This window comes from Saccostrea cucullata, unplaced genomic scaffold, assembly GCF_032062105.1.
Source record: "Saccostrea cucullata isolate Sc308-1 unplaced genomic scaffold, CSIRO_AGI_Scuc_v1 ctg406, whole genome shotgun sequence".
NCBI classification, from domain to species: Eukaryota; Metazoa; Mollusca; class Bivalvia; order Ostreida; family Ostreidae; genus Saccostrea; species Saccostrea cuccullata.
Window position 1 is genome coordinate 328,345 of NW_026930103.1, and position 18,037 is coordinate 346,381.

Below are 18,037 nucleotides of genomic sequence, written 5' to 3' on the forward strand. Positions count from 1 at the left end.
AAAAGGTTTGAAAGAATGCATAAAATTTTATACACATGTATTTAATATATCACTGTGACCTACTTTTGGACTGACAAATCCCTGTGCCCAAAGATGCATGGACTCTCTAGGTTTGGCCACTCCATTAATGCCAAAACCACTGTATATTCAGAAAGAACTGAGTGACCAGTCGGCTACTGTTTTAGCTGCTTTTTAATTTGAGGTATTTGTGACCCACTTTTGAGTAGAAATATTCTAAATCCGGGTTCACTTATAACGAAGTGCCAGGGACAAGCGATTTTGCTTCGCAATAAACGTATTTTAAATAGCTTTATAAAATGTTTATGACCCACGGGGAACGAATCACTTTGCTTTTAACATCAATTCATTATAAGCGTGTTCAATATAATCGTATTTTACTGTAAATTGTAAAATTGTACACGTATACACCCTGAACAGAAAATGTTGTGAACTCTTACAGTGTCTGCACTTAAATATCAAAAGTAATGGTTTTCAAATCTCAACCCTGAAATATGTGTTCCATATTATTGTTTATTCCTCTCTGAAAGTATAACTCAGAAATAAAGATAACAGTTTTATTATTGCACATATTACATTAGTTTAGAACAAATTTCTACACAGTGGCATCCACACATCCAATCAAATGTTAGAATTCTCTGTTTAAATAAAGGTGCTTTTTCTCAATTCCTGAAATTGTATGTTAGTACATCTGCTTTACAAGCAGTTACATATCTATTCACAAGGGCATCCTTTCCAATTTTTGTTAAGTGTCAAAGAAAGAGATGAACTAACTCTACATTTAAAATATGCATGCTCATGGATTTTCAGAATTGTTAAAGAAACCAAAATATCTCAAATATTGCACAAGTTTTAATGCCACCCAAATAAAGTTCAAGCTCTGGGCCATACAACTTGGACAAGCTCACTTTTGTTCTCAGTCTCACTTTTCACACTTTATTGTAAAAGTGACACTGAGATCAAAAGAATGCCCATCAGATTTTTTTATGGCTCCAGCGCCAGAATGCCTTCAGAAATTATCAAGACGAACAAAATAGGTGAAAAAGTACCGTAGAACCAAGTACATACATGTACTAATAATTCAAAACAAATTTCAACTTTCCCTGACAAAATTACATATGCAGCTTTATGTACCAAACATTTCATATAAGTAATAACTTTTGAAATTCAAAAATAAAAGCACATACATTAAAGTGTTGTAAATAAAATCAAACAAATGTTTGATATAACAATATGGAATTCATCCAAATGTGTAAATTGCATGTACAATACCCTGAATAGTAATTTCTGATTTTGTGTCTTAAAAATAATCAAGGAATGTACAGAAATTGTATTTTGACATGGATTTCAACATTGTAAACAAAAAAATTTATATACAAAAAATTGAATACCCATTACTAGAAATCTGGGAGAAAAGCAAATGGAATGCTGATGGATTTCATATGGAATGTAGAAATTAACAAGAGGCCCCTGGGCCTTATAGGTCACCTGAGCATTATTCAACAACTTCCCAGTGACATATATGCATTTTAATCAGTAATATTAAATAAAATCAAAGGAATGTTTGATATTACAATAAGGAATTCATCGAAATGCGTAAATTGCATGTGCAATACCCTGAATAGTAAGTTATGATTTTGTGTTTTAATATATAGGAATACGAAATATGATTTCTGCAGTTTCTAAACAAAGCGGGGGGTCGAGAAAGCTCAAATCTCACGAGATTACAGGGGCACATGGCTTTGTTTACAGTAGTGACAATCGAGTGATTTGAACAATTTTATGCCGAAAGTACAATGTATTGCTAAGAATTTAACAAATAGTAGAATCAAATAAGGAAATTATTTTATCAGCCGATTTTCAATGAAAAAAAAAATCTATATACAAAAAATGAAAATACCCATTGTTTGCTAAAAATCTTCGGGGAAAGCAAATGGAATGCTGATGGATTTCATATGGAATGTAGAAATTAATAAATAAATTGTATAAATGTATATAAGTGCCAAATCTGTATTTATGCTTACACCTGCACATCTATACTAGTAGATGTAATAATTATAACATGAGACATGCACACACACACAAATTGAATAACTTATTACATGTATGAATTAAGGACTTAAAGCTATATCTACAACCATAACATTATATCACAAATCATAACACGTATTAACTTTAAATCTAATTTTTGCATAAAAAACAGCAATAAATAATATTCGCAGAACTCAACTAGTTTTGGGAGTCTGTCATACAAATTCAAATTTTTGTTGACATATTTTTATCAGTGTCGGAATAAAGTTTAGTAAAGTGTTTACTGCAAATTTGAAATCAGTAATATGTGCATAAAGAAAGGTCCCTACACTTCAATGCTCACCTGAGCCCAAACCTTTTCATCTCGACAATTTTATATACCATAATATGTTTACTTATTATTTTTATTTATATTGTGACTTGATGTCAACTTGAAAAAATTTAGCATTCTTAATCTTTTTTAAAGATGTCAAAATGTTTTTATATAAAAAAAATAGTTTCCCGATAGTCGTCAAAATCTATTCCCTTAGGCTATGTTTTGAACAACCTTGAATCTAAAGAACATAAAATTAGGGCTGTATCTACAACCATAAATATATCACAAATCGTAACATATATCAACTTTAAATCTAAATTTTGAAAAAACAGCAATAAATAATATTCGCAAAAATAATTTCCAATACGTATTGGAGAGACAATTTTTCTTCTAATTCTGTTAAAAAGATGGGAATTTCAATCACAAAAGATTATATTTCGATTTTTTTGAATTAAAACTGTTCAATAATTATATAATTTGTAAGGAAATAACACAATTTTATAATTATTACAAAATACAAAGAGAATTTTATTTAAACATGTTGGTTTAAGTGTCATTAAAAGTTTTAATTTGAAGTGTTTTTTGTAATGACAATGGGACAAGAACTTTAAAATGGGTAATAAAACACTAAGTTGTTATGAAATTCATGCATTAAAATGATTTAGAAGCCTTTTCTTATGGACTTATTTTAGAATCCAATATATCGCATATCGCTTTAAAAAATATCGTATCGTATCGTATCGAAATTTTTGGCTCAATACACACCCCTACATAAAATGGACTATTTGTGTATTCAATTGGCCAACAGCAGAAATACAAATGCTAAAAAAAAATTGATTTGTAAATCTAACTCAAGAGTTTGGCTCAGGTAAGCTATAAGTGAAACTAATGACTTATACTTCCAAGAATATTTTTTTCTTTGGTATTGCAAAAATGTTACTTTGTATCAACCCTTCCTACGTGTATTTGAAACTTCCAAACATTTTGATTTTTTTTTTTAAATTGCCAACAACATAAAAAAATTCAAATAGTGGAATCAGATCCTTTGGCTTTAGTTACCACAAAAAGAATTGTTACAGAACACATTTCAGTTGATTTAAATGCACAGAAATATCATACAAGACAAAAATCATTGAGATTCCAAAAATTAAAATTAGGAGATAGTTCCCTATACAGCGTATAATATTGAGAATATAAAGAGATTCTTTATCATTTCATCATTGGTTGAACTATTGTAACAAGTCATGTTCTCTATAATACGGACTTCTTTGAAAAATTATCACAAAGATTAGTTGTTATCCTCCATTTTTAGTTGACTGATCCATCCAATCACAACAGGTCCTCTGTCTCCATGACGACAACAACAACAACAGCGAGAAGACAGACAATACATAGTGAAAAAAATAAATTCTATCATCTTTGTCAAGTGAAAAAATAAATTCATCTCAAGAGTCGTATAAAAATAACCCCTTAATTTTTTAAGTGACAGATAAGAATATCAATACTTTTTCTTACATAGAAGAGAAGTTGAGTGAGCTTTCATTCAAACACTATTACAGTTTATAATATCAGTGACAGAACATAACAGCTGTACCCTTAGACCAATACATATTTCAACTATATTCCATGTGGAAGACTCCCATTTTGAAACAGTTTACACGATACAAAACTTTGTCTATAAGCATGAACATGTATCAGCAATTCTATGATTTACTGTTTTAAAATGGGAATTTAGTTGTTTGAAACTGAGCAATACAAATCATCGTTTCAAAATACATCTATATATGGAATTGCTCCCAGTTAAAACCAAAAATCTAAATTTCCATCTGTTTCATTCCTTTACAATGGTATAAGATATTTGGCAATTCTTATCAGAAATTTCTTCAGATTTTTAAGATTTCTGGCACACTGGATATACAAAATCAGGTAAATATATCGTCATAGAATATGACTTAATACTTGAGCAATTTTCTAATCAAAAATGAGGTAAATATGTGTATTAAGATTATTTTAGCTTTTTTCCCAAAATGGAAGTGTAAATAAAAAGTATATCTGCATGGTTTGGCAAGAGATCCTTTAAATTTCATTCTTATCTATGAAAATCAAAGCCTTATCAAGTAGTCACTTTCAGTTAATTAATTACTAGAATCTCAACAGGGAAAAAAAATCTTCACAAGAAGATCATTTTGCTTTAGATTAATCAGGTGCTTGTAAACAAATCAGACAAGAGAACACAATGACCTAATACTAAGTCTGCCTTCGTTGCTGTTGTTGTTGCTCCATTCCCGCGGCAACATAGGAGAAAACACAGAGGACAGCGTAACAGATCTGATCAGCCTGTAAAGAAAAATAGGACTTCATTAACTTCACAGATACAAACCAAGCTTACACATAGCATATACAGTAAAATATCACAATCATATTTATTTTCATCCCGATGTCATGTTATTTTTGCCTTGACACATTTGCAAACCATGTCTTATTTAAAATTCACCCATTGTTCTGTCAAATGAGAAATAATTCTGTCTATACTTAATTTCATATACATGTACCATAATGGTGGCAAAAATAAAGCAAGGACAAAAAGTTTCCAAGTATACAGTACTATTACTTTATCAAGTAATTTACTATCTACATCCATTTATTCTTTGAATAATTTCTTTTCTATAAAACATGAAGTTGATCTAAAAATAGTGAAAAACAGTGAACTGATGACAAGGAATTTCTGTACATGTACCTTGTTAAAACAGGTTTAATACTATACTGCAGGTATAATCATCTACTGTAACACTTAGGTGACATTTAAGAAAAAGTAGTGCCTTCTTCAAAATTTTCGAACAGAAATGTGTGAGTTAAATGTAGCAGGCAAGCTTAGATTGTTATTGTCAGACTATCAAATCCTATGGTTATTTAAAGAAAAAAAGAAAGGAAAAAATTCAGCATCTCTGTAGCATTAGTTTTAAAGTGTTAGTTCATCTTGGTTATTGGAAGTTAATTCAAAATCTGTGTGAGCTTAAAAAAACTTTGGTGTGGTTAGTTCAACTTGGTTAATATAAAACAAAAGATTTGAAACAATGTAGCATACTGCCAGAAGGGTTTTCTATTTCTTTGAACGATCTTAATCGGGCATGCTGCACAGTAAAGATGCGATGAACCATGAATGCCAGCTGATTGGCCTGTAGAAACAAGGACACAGAACATGCAGACAACATCCTATATAACAATGCCATTACCAAAGAAAGAATTGTGTCTGTAATTTGTTCATATTCAGAAGCCAAGGGTTTTTGGTCCGCTTTGCTCTCTACTCGCTCTATGCATTTATGGAGAGCGAAGCAGACCGAAATCCCTTGGCTTGCGAAGATGGTAATTGTTACTCATACATCAATTCTGTGGTGTTATAATTAACAGAAATATGTAATATATCTCTAAATTAAAAATAAAATTTAAAGTGCTGATGAAGCTTATATTGCTGTTTCATTGATTAATGTAAAACTGCTCAGCCATTAAAATACTTAGGTAACAACCTTGGAACAAACTGGTAGTACCATGATAGCAATAAGCAAATTCTAACATATACATGTACTATGCAATATGTTTTCAAATCATGATTTAAGCAAGGGCTGCTTTATTAATTACAATTACTTTTCACATCTGGTAAAATATATACTTGAAATGAATTTTTCTTGCTGTCAACTCATTTTATTCTAAATTGCAAAATTAAAAGCACTAACACATTACAACGCCAACATAAAGTCAGAAACGTACCATTCTGGACTTGAATTTGTGCTGAATTACTTGCCGATCTTTGGAATCTAAAAATAGGTTGAAATGAAACATATAGAAAGAAAGCTGTCTGAAATTTTGGTCAGTGTTTACAACATAGAATATTAAGCGATATTTAGATTCTACACAGAAATAACACTGAATTCACATTTAAGTACAGTAGATATTAATTAACTTAGGCTATTCTTTTGAAAAAAATGCACTAGTAAGAATAATTTTAATGTATATCTATGAATTTATGGCATCATATACTGAATCTTCCAGTGGTACAGTGTAGGACCCATTTTAGATTGAAAATGACATTTTAAGTAGAAAATATTCAACATCAAAATAAGGTATGCACATCCATGCAGAAAATAATTATTCATATTTGACATTTAAAAAGTTTTGGCATCCATCTTCAGTTTTACCTCATTTTTTTTTTTTATAAGAGAGGTGCTTTCAAAAACAAAAAAAAAATGGTCTGAACTTGAATTTTTGCTTATATCCCAAGACTCTAGTAAATTTCAGATTTTTTGATGATATTTCCAAAAACAATTCTCATTATTTAAAAAAATTAATTTAATTGAGATAAGATTTTTAATTTTTGCTCCCCATTCCTTTGTATTAAATAAGGAGCTTGGTAGAAAAAACTCTACATCTAGTTTTAATTAGGATGTATCAAAATTACAACATCAAAAAACATATATGCTTTTATAATTTTTTTTTTTTTGTTCACAGTTCATGCATTTCATGATAAACCCATATTATACTGCTTGAAGATATGTTTAAAACAGAAATTTGTTATATATTTCAAAAATTCAAATCTATCCCCTTCCAAATTTTTATTTTTTCTTCAGTTTTGTGATCATGCAGACCCTTTAAGTTTAATAAAGAATCACATTTTGTGCAAAATTTTACTAGTAGAAATTTTGAAAAACAATTTAAGAATACAGCTTTCTCAGAAAGAAGAAAAAAATCAAAACATTGCTGTAAAGTTTCATAAATGCTTTCAATCATTGTAACTTCTAAAGCAAAATCTATTAGCTGAAGGATATATCATGAACCATTGCCAGAAATAAATTAGATTTTTTTTTCTCAGCAATGCTTCATGATGAGTGCTAGATAGCTGAGCATTTAACATCCAACAATATCAAAGAGGAAGGTCATAACACACAACGAAAAATGAATTTAAAAGAAAAAGAAACAAGAGCTGGGTAATCCTTACCAAATTCCTCTAATACAAAAATCCCGCCTTTCTGGGTGAAACATTTCTTGATTCGACCTAGCTCAATAAATAACTGAAAGAAAAATGTTAAAGCACACTTTTACACAAAGCTGTGAATTCTAAATATGGCAGTAAAGGGACAATTTTCTTGAAATTTTTTTTGGATGAACACATTTTTCGTGTGTCTTCGTTACACACTGCCCGAAAAAAAGTGTGTAAGTCACTCTGAATATTCCAAAAAATGGATTTGGTAAGGGAGGAGAATAAAAGAAATAATGTAAACAAAAGGCTAAATTTTCTAAGACTATCTGGAAACACACAAGTAAATATCTATCAGTGTCTCACAACATCAAATACTGTCATATCATAGTGCAGGAAATAAATTTTGATCACTTGTGCAACACATTTCATATCAAAAATCTTATACCAAAATGTTGGCATTAAACACACTGTACAGGAACATTATTTTGTTTTTCTGTGTCTCTCTTTTGTGACACTTTTTTTTTTGATGATTGATTTTCATATACATGAAATGTATTGCACTCAAAAAAGTGTAAATATCTAATCAATATTCAGAGGCAAAACAAAAAATATCACTATCATATCTTGCAAAACACTTCATATACAACAATTACCTCAAAGTCCTTTATACCATGGAGAAGATAGCAAAGAGACATAAAAAGAGAAAATATTTTAAAATGCATGTCTAGTCATAAAACAGCCTTAAATAAAACCACAGCATTAAATTTTGACCTTGACCTACTTTTATCTAGGTCAATGTCAGCAATCAAAACAATTGTATTATTGCAAATACAAAGCTAGATATAAAAATAAAGTAAATGTTTTATACCATCTTTTTTTAGTATAATTTAAAACCAAATCTTTTATACCATTTAAAACCATAGTACAAGCTACAGTCACATTATGAAATAATTAAAATGCAAAGTTTATACATTTTTATGAGAATAAAATAACAAACAAACAAATAAATGCTGCCGTTCTTTAAGACTTTTTCAGTAACACTGAACGTTCATTCAAGAAATAGAAAAAGGGGGAAGGATAAACAATATTAATGAACAAACAACAAGTTCACATTTCACAAATAAAATGTTGGACTTGAAAAAATAATAATATTTTTTAAAATGTTAAAAGATTTCATTGATCTTTTATTTTAGTTCATAGGGACTAAGATACATGTATTATCCACAGTGGAAATTAGGAAAATTCACACACATTTCTAATGTGTAATGTAATTCATGTATAAAGTAGAATGACTCCATTTTGTGCAAATACATGCTCACTTTACTGTTAAATTAATCATAATGCACTGCAGCTATTACTATTTCTTTATGGTACAGTTCATATTCAGTTAAACTGAAACAATTTCTGATTTTTTTGGGGGGGCATGACCTTGACCTTTATCAATATCTAAACCTCTTGGTCAAAAAGTTCTCTATCTATAAACATGATCAATATTGAATTAAAATATGAAGACCAAAAATTAGGGGATCAAATATCAAGGTATAGGGAATTTTTGTAAAACTCAAACTTCCAAGGTCAAAACGAAAGCAGAATAGCTGCTAATGTGTATGCTTTTGATTTAAAAAAAAAATCAATAACCAAATAATGACAAAAAATTTCAAAAGTTAAAAAAAGGTACCAAAAAATTTCAAACAGTACATAAAAACAAGTTCACGTTTCACAAATAAAATGTTGGACTTGAAAAAATAATATTTTTTAAAATGTTAAAAAGATTTCATTGATCTTTTATTTTAGTTCATAGGGACTAAGATACATGTATTATCCACAGTGGAAATTAGGAAAATTCACACACGTTTCTAATGTGTAATGTAATTCATATATAAAGTAGAATGACTCCATTTTGTACAAATACATGCTCACTTTACTGTTAAATTAATCATAATGCACTGCAGCTATTACTATTTCTTTATGGTACAGTTCATATTCAGTTAAACTGAAACAATTTTATAAAACTTTTTTGGGGGGGGGCAATGCAAAACACCTTGACCTTTATCAATATCTAAACCTCTTGGTCAAAAAGTTTTCTATTTTATAAACATGATCAATATTGAATTAAAATATGAAGACCAAAAATTACCAGATCAAATATCAAGGTATAGGGAATTTTTGTAAAACTCAAACTTCCAAGGTCAAAACGAAAGCAGAATAGCTGCTAATGTGTATGCTTTTGATTTAAAAAAAAAAATCAATAACCAAATAATGACAAAAAATTTCAAAAGTTAAAAAAAAGGTACCAAAAAATTTCAAACAGTACATAAAAACAACAGCCAGTAGTGAAAAAGGTTAGTTATTAACAACAAATAAAGCTGTCTGTAGACAACAGCATGCATGTTCAGGTGGCTTAGTCATCACTGCACCACCATATAACCAAACTTAATCATCAACCTTGCAGCCATTGTTTGTTAATGACCTTAAAGGTCAATGTTTAAGCTCAAGGTCAGTTGGTGGTGCATGTGACTTGGTGCCTCACAGATTGTATTGCCATCCCACAGACATTCTTCACATATTTACAAGTTGGGGAAGACAATCATACAACAAGTGCATATATACAGTGTTTGTCTGTTCACAACTATTGGCAAGTGTGTTTTTTTTTCTCCTATTTGCAAAGGCTGACTGCTTGAAATGAAGTCGTCCACTCAAAACTTATTGAAATGATTTTATAAAACTATGTGGCTGTTCTGCAAGGCAATGCAAAACACCCACTGATAACGTTACCAGCCAAATGGCATTAAAGTTTTAAAATATACAGATATTTTTGCTAGATTTTATAAGCAGCAACACTTGCCAATAGGGACTCAAGATACTTCAAGTCAAGATTTTCACTGGAGAGACAAAAGAATTGTAAGAAGCCTACTGATTGGTTTATTTAGCAGCATCTCACCTTGCTATTGGCTAAGAGTAATCCAATGCCTTCCATGCACACTTGGAGAAGACCTCCTTGTCCTGACTTCATGTCTTGTACAGGGAATTCCCCACCAAGCTCTGGACCTGTGAAATTGTTTCTTTTTTTAAACTACATGTATATCGAACTTAATTTAAATTAATAATTAATTACTTTTCATTATGATTTTTGTTATTAAAATTCAAATATTAAGGCAAACCCCTTGAGTATGTATAAATAACCCCCCCTTCCATGATTTTATGGGGTATATAAGAACATTTTAACGTTTTTTCCTTTGAATACCTGGCAATTTTCCATTGTTCCTTGCTGCTGCTTTTTCCATTGATTCTTTGACACAGAAATAAAGTTCCCTACACTGAATACAACATTTCAGATGTTAATATTTGTATAGAACATGTTAATTTCTTAAATGGGAATTTTTCACTACTTTAATTATCTAAAAACATTTGGCAGACAACATTTTTTTACAAAAAGAAAAAAACTCTATATACTGTACACCTGGTATTTGTATTTCACATTGATGAGAACAATTTTTTTAACAATGTGATTAATACAGAAAACTGATAAGTATGGATTCTCAGGAATCAGCAAATCAAATTATATGACCTTATGTGTACAAATACAGTGAAATTACAGATCTACCCACCTTCTTTGTATAGAACTGGTTTAGCTGGACTTTCTCCCCATGTTTCCTCCATAGACACAGTACTTTGGTTTTAGGACAGTAAGTCATGTTGACGAGCTTCTCATACCACCATCTGTCACAGATGGCTCCTGTCACACTTCTCAGTATAATACAGTCATCACAAACCTAAAGCATTTGATACAGTGTATAACAAGAATAGAATAGCAAGTTAACATGTAAAATTGCTCAACTTTATATTCTGAAGCAATATAAATTAATTCATGAAAGAGATATTCTTTTTTTATCGATCACTTATCTCTACTATTTCTTTAAATATTTACAACTCTTAAACATTCAAAAAAAAAAAAAACCAACACATACATGCACTATTCCCTATATTTTTTTTCAAATTTTAAATGCCAATTTATAACCACGATTAATGATTTTTTTTTCTCTAAACATATAGCTGTACCTCCATAAATAACATATCCCCCGTGTTATCCCCTCCCCAGTGGACCGTGAAAGACTGTTTCTGCATGAACCTGCTCTGCATAGGCCTCAAATCAATGTCATTTCCATGCTAAAAAGAGAAATGGAATATTTGTCATGGATTTAAACACCATAAAGATTTAACAATTCAATCTGACCAGCTTCCAATTTTTTCCGCTTCCTTAAATGATTCTCCTCATGAATTACACCCATACATATAGCAAAATGGAGACTTTTAAATATATCTGTTAAATAATTTTTACAGGCACATCTTTTATAACTATACAGTATATCTGTTTAATAATTTTTTACAGGCACATCTTAAACTAATCTGTATTGACCCATTTTAAACTGGATGTTGTTAATGTATAATTATAACAAGTTTTACCAGGTTGCCTATCTGGTCCAGCAGGTTGTTGACCTCTGCGCTGTAGGCCAGTCCTATGTGGGACTTTCCCAGCAGTCGCCGGATCTTCTTCCTGACCTCTGTCTTAGACACTCTCATCATCACCATGAAGGCTGTGATGTTATATAACATGTGGGCCAGCAGCTTGTCCTCATCATGTTCTAACCTTTTTCTCTCCAAGTCTCCCAGAGAAACATACCTATAAGAGCATATTCAATAACTTTTACAGCAATAGATCACAATAAAATTGTGTTAAAGAAACAATAAATAAGCATGATGTATATGCATTACATATTTGGACCATTTACAATTGTTTTAATCATCACATTGTATTGGAAAAACTGTAAATTCACCTGTCAATCATTTCAGCTGGACCCTGATCCATTCCAATGATATCTCTCTCCTGAGCCACTGCATCTAAAAATACATCCTCCCAAAACTGCATCTGATCCCATAAACGGCTGCGATCCTTTCCTAAAAAATAAAACAAAAAATTCCAAATTCCCTTCGATAACACTAACACGAAATCTAAAAAAAAAAAATGGATTCAGTCAAATTGTTTTGTTCACAAAAACATGAAAGTATACATGAACATTCTGTAGATAAAACAGTGGCTTACCAATCAAAGCCTCAAATAAGTACTGTTTGGCATTCTCTGGACTGTGACTGGAGTGTGGGACTGGTGAGGTGTTGACCATTTTCCCGTCGTAATAACGGTAACCTGTACTTAGATTGCTCTTGCTGGTCCAGGTGCCTGGTGACCTGTTTTTCTTGTTATAGTTCACCACCTACAATTTACAAATCTCCGTACTACATTTTCTGTACCTAATCTATTATCATTTGTTGGTTAAAGCTCAAATCAGCTAGAAACAATTCTGCCCCCCATCCCAACCCCTAAACTTGCAAATAAAGAAGGTAATTTCAATGATTTATGTTTTTTAAGAAGGAAAATACCACTAGCTGAAAACCATCCACTTTCTTGATACCCTAAAATTAATCTAGCTGAAATAAACAACCAAACTTTTTAGCCCTTTTTTAAAAGCAAGCAACAGCCTACCCCCGACATTTCCATCTCGCTATCAGACAGTGTACTCCTGATGCTGTGGTGGTTGATTCTCCTCCTCCTGCGCCCCTCCTCCTCCCCGATGTTCTCTGAGCTGGTGCTGATCAGCGTGCTGGCCTCAGACATCTCCGACTCGATGCTGCAGCGCTTGTCAAAGTTAATCTCTCCCATCAACTCCTTGTTCTTCACCATTTGTCTCATCACATCCAGTTGTGTGGGCGAGTTAGGTTCATTGGGAGAATTTGTTACAATTATATCACAGTGATGCCCTACATAAAAAATGTCAGCTCAAAAGTAGCAGCCTAATATCATAAAATAATCCAAAATCAATCTTAATACTAAAAACTATCATAGAACTGTATGAATCTTGTGTATTTTCCCAATTTATAAGGCTGCATACTGCATACTATGAAATTTACAGGTACATTTTTATTTTGCACAGTTTTCCAGTCATTATGCTTCTAAACTAAGATTTTGATCTTACACATTGCACACTGTCTCTATATATGCATGGCTATAACTATAGCGCTATTCTAGCAAAAACAGAAAAATAAAACACTCTAAAAACTGAAGAAAAATGCATCTCGCTGTCATTTGCCAAAACAGTAATGATAATCTATGACCTGTGACCCAGTTACCTGGTGACATTTTAGCAGTGTTTCGGTTCTGGTCTAGCACAACCATTTTCTGTCTTCTCCTCAACTCTGATGTTGTATGAATTTCGATATTCTGAAATTCCTCTCCATTGACCAATATAGGTGAACCTAGGGTAATTAGAAGTCAAACCCTATCTTTTCAAGAAATGTCCATAGTACTATTTTTATTCTTTCAGGAAAAAAGAGATACAAATAGTGGCAAATGACATATAGGTCTACATGAAAATAAATTGAAATTTCATTAAGATTATATCAACTGTGCTGATATTTATTCGCAAAACAATTCTATGAAATATTTTGATGCATTTTTACTTTGGCCTCTAATTAGATACCAGCTAGTATATGTATTTCAGAAGAGCAAGTCCGAAAAAAATGTTTTTATTAATTTCACATATAATCTATTAAAATATCCGTCAGCCAGTGTTGAAATAATCTATCCTTCAAAATATGATTGCAAATAAGTTTGAAAGCTATGTTAATAAATGCTAGGCAATATAAGCAACTGAAATTTCAAAATTAGTTTAATCAAGCAGAAATAAGCACCTACACCAACATGCAACACACAAAAGTAAAGGTCTGAAATGAAACTAAACTTCATCACCATCACTTATTACATTGATCACATGACTTCACATTATTCTGTGATTGGTCATTTAGGGTGTGTGGTCGGTACATACCTGGTTCAGTTCTAGAAGTCGAAAGGTCAGAAAAATGGTAGGCTGCAGAGGAAGAAGTGGGTCGTTCTGACCACCACCCTGAACGTTGAGAGCCTGCCAACCAATCAGAGAGCTTGTACCATTTATACATATAATTAACCAATCAGAGATCTTATACCATTGAAATGTACTCAGTTAAAAAGTTCACCCTCAGTTCAAAGGAAAAAAAAAACTTAGAGCCTTTAAAATAGGTGATTTCCCTTGACTATGTGTATTCATTGAAATATTTTGATATCCAAATATCATACATGTATGATGATAGGAAAGGGTGCAAGCAAGAATAAGCAATTTAACTAAAGTGACATATGTATAAGACCAAGAAAATGAATAATCTTTAAAAAATTTACAACAAATATTGAAGGAAATAAAAAAATAAATATATCATGAATTTTAACAATTTACAAGCTAAATTTATCAATTCATAGTTTTTTTAATAGTGTATTAAAATTTAACACTGTCAAATGCTTATTTAATAACAATCTTAAAACATTTTATGGTTGTTCTTAAATTTGTAGAGATAAATAATATACTGTATACAGGGTTATTTTTGCCATAAGTTGTTTCAACTCAATCACACTTGTAAACAATTATTTTCCTATTTTGAGTTCATCAAGACATAGTTGCATTAAGAATAACATACTTGAAGGTCTTTGCTAAAATTGATCCTGTTTCAGGTGAAAATAAGTAAAACATGTATAGGCAAAAATGTCCCTGTATACATCAATTAAGTGTTGCTTACCTAACGTGACCATCTGTTCGTCCTGCAGACTGTGCGTTTCTGACTGCTGAGGTGAGTCTTCACTCTTTATAGAACTCTCAGGACTACCAGCAGGAGAGGACACCTAATCAAATGGAGCAATGTAGACATTCAGCTACACATATCTCTCAAGACAAATGTAGCAATACTATGCAATGCAAAATCTACTCATTGTTCATTTGGACCTAACCCAAAATTTCAATGGTTCGAACATTTGATACTTTATAAGTATTCATGAAATCATGTAGATTATATCAAGAAATCTTCTGCAAAGCATATCATCCATGTGCATACTGCATACTATTAGGCACATGTTCTGCATGCATTTTCACTCCATAATAGTGCATGTGCATGTATATACAACATGTGCAACACCGAACTACAGAAGAACTACAGTAGGCCAACACATCTTTCATTTCACTAACCTCAGATGGAGCATTGCTTTGTACACTGCCTGCGATGTTTTCTTTATTCCAGTAGTGAGTGTGGATGATCTCCAGCAACATGAAGGCACTGGCCATGCCTCCAAGGCCATGGTTCTGGTAGGTGTGCTCCAGGCCATGGATAATGGCCTTCACCAGTGTCAGCATGCCTTTGTATACTGGCTTGTTTAGGGGCTGAAAAGAAAAGTACATTTTACAAACCAATATCATACTAAAATATTTTTCTACCAAAATGAAGTGCATCTATCATAGCAGTATGTAAATTACACATCAAGTAATGTCACACTGGTATATTATGTACCTGGCATTCAATAAAATGAATGACAAATCAATATTTAAAAGTTTGTTACTCAACATTTCCAGTGGCTTCACACTATGGTACATACCACATCTTCTAGGTGAGGGATATCATCTGATAGTTTCTTGTCCAGGTTACGATTCAGCCTACTGACAATGAAGTTTCTATAATTCTCGTCCTCCATCAATTTCCGGATCCTCCCCAGTTTTAGCCAGCTGACTCCCTGCCCCTCCAGGACACTGTTTACTACTTCTTTAAGGAACATCTGGTTCTCACTAAAAAAATAATAAAAATAAAAAAAAAAATTTTCAAAGTATGATTCTGTAACACAGAAGTACTGTAAACTTACTTTTATTCGCATGTGAGAAATATTCGCGAGTTCCGCGACCTACTTTATTAGCAAATATTAATAGCCACGAACCAATAATTTTGATAATATTTGTCAAGAATGTTTCCTTGGTCATGAAAATTAATTGTCGTGGATTGATTTCAAACAAACGAATCTTGAATAAAAGATGACACAAATACATGTAATAGTTGCTTCACAGGATTTGTTTTACAACTGAAGGAGGGACAAACCTGTTAGAGACACTCCTGTTATCTGAGGAGCCTGGCTTTGTCCCAGATTCCTTCTGTTTTCTGTTGGTGGCATGTTTAACTAATCCAGACTTCTCTACCAAGGCTTTACGATTTCCTACAGAAAAAATAATAACAACATGAATTAATTTAAGATCAAGTCTCTTCTACAAAGGACGTCGACTGCATGTAATGAATAATTGATAGATGCTGATCAAAATACAAGCAAGTCTCTGTGAGTGTATTCTAAACCAACAATGAAATATTTCATGTAGCTTTTTGTTTCCAAAAACCGAAAAATTTTCTTGAATATCAAAATTCTAGGAACATTTATTTCCTACAGCGATACTCATAAACTTTAAGGGTAATCTGATTTTGGTGAGAAACAAACTAATATACCCTCGTGTGCCCATATTTCGACGGTCTTTCAATGTGTTGCAATATTTTATTTTATGTAAACAAGAATCCATTGAAATAAATTGAGCGGTAAATTCATCATTTAAATTGTATTCTTTCCTGTGTAAAGATTTATCCAATTCGTCTTATCTACTTCTATTGGTAATGAGTTCAAAAGTGACATATAAACAATGGGTGCCGCCATTACCGTGTCCTAATTTCGACGGTTACGTCATCGAGTGATATGCAAGCAATCGGGAAGGCCAAGCAAAACAAATTTTTAGTATAAATGAAATTAGATTATTTTTTGGCAATATAAGGTTAGTTAATGGCAAAAGTTGTGAATTTAACATTTAATTTAATCATTTTGTCACTACTCAATGCAATGAGGACAGAGGAATTAATCATACTAGGTAGAGAACTTGTGTGTTGCAGCAGTATTTCAGGTGACTCAATATTGACAAGGGACCCCATTCTTCGTTCCATCATACTGGACCCATTTTGTGAATATACTTATGTCACTGTTGAAAATTTCTTGTGGCGTAAACTTCCAATATGTACACACCAATAGGCGTGAAAAACATGTACTTTGATGTCTTTTTAATAGGACCAGCCAACAAATATAAACAAAAGTTAAGCTAATACAAACTGCATTTTATTTTATTTTTATTTATATATTTATTTTATTTTATTTTTTTTTTTTACATATAATACCATTATTAAATATTATTTTTAGTACTTTTTAATGTAAGTAGAGAATGACATAATTTTGTTTTAATAGGTAGAAATGGAAAATTTTAAAAGAAACAAAACATAATATCCTAAGCATTGAAATATATTCTGTGTAAAGATTCAGTGTTGTACTTTTAGTATAAAGAAGTATTTTACATTTTAGGAAATTGCAAATGATTACCAACAAATCATTAAAATTTAAGTATAACAACACACTTAGTCAAAGTGATTTAATTCAAAATATATGATTAATTCATTATTTTCTTTTTAAAAAATGTAGTTCTGATAAACTCAAAATAAAATTGGCTTGGCCTTGTTTTCCAAAATTCTGTCCCGTGAAATTTCATTACTGAATTGTCAGTCTATGCATATGGTATTTTGTCAAGTTATTTGTAGCAATCATAAACCAGTAATCAGATTTCATATTTGTATCAAAAAGTGATTTGACGCAAGGCAGACATTTTTTTCGTCTAAAACTATATGAAACGAATGCTTTCCTGTCTCAAATGCATTTTTCATCCATGATATAGGTAATATGATCGCAAGTCTAATGGGGTACTATGTTTACACAGACCAACCTG

General features: G+C 31.5%; 1 protein-coding gene across 5 annotated transcripts in view; it reads right to left on the bottom strand.

The window, feature by feature from the left end:
- Positions 1-1,890: 1,890 nt before the first annotated feature.
- LOC134282875 (MAP kinase-activating death domain protein-like) overlaps positions 1,891-18,037 on the bottom strand; it is a 35,111-nt gene continuing 18,964 nt past the window's right edge. For 2 of the 5 annotated variants that reach the window (XM_062765272.1, XM_062765271.1), the window contains 18 exons: positions 16,332-16,446; positions 15,841-16,027; positions 15,437-15,628; positions 14,994-15,096; positions 14,216-14,308; positions 13,521-13,646; positions 12,877-13,151; positions 12,439-12,607; positions 12,173-12,293; positions 11,802-12,018; positions 11,397-11,504; positions 10,946-11,110; positions 10,582-10,654; positions 10,279-10,385; positions 7,356-7,428; positions 6,131-6,177; positions 5,451-5,541; positions 4,588-4,702 (listed from right to left, as the gene is read on the bottom strand). In XM_062765272.1, coding sequence (XP_062621256.1) covers positions 4,698-4,702; positions 5,451-5,541; positions 6,131-6,177; positions 7,356-7,428; positions 10,279-10,385; positions 10,582-10,654; positions 10,946-11,110; positions 11,397-11,504; positions 11,802-12,018; positions 12,173-12,293; positions 12,439-12,607; positions 12,877-13,151; positions 13,521-13,646; positions 14,216-14,308; positions 14,994-15,096; positions 15,437-15,628; positions 15,841-16,027; positions 16,332-16,446 — 2,267 coding nt within the window. In that variant the 3' untranslated portion in view covers positions 4,588-4,697. Of the gene's footprint in view, positions 2,604-3,128; positions 4,703-5,450; positions 5,542-6,130; positions 6,178-7,355; positions 7,429-10,278; positions 10,386-10,581; positions 10,655-10,945; positions 11,111-11,396; positions 11,505-11,801; positions 12,019-12,172; positions 12,294-12,438; positions 12,608-12,876; positions 13,152-13,520; positions 13,647-14,215; positions 14,309-14,993; positions 15,097-15,436; positions 15,629-15,840; positions 16,028-16,331; positions 16,447-18,037 lie in introns of those variants that run through there. The other 3 variants (XR_009995379.1, XM_062765273.1, XM_062765274.1) reach the window with 3 other exon arrangements.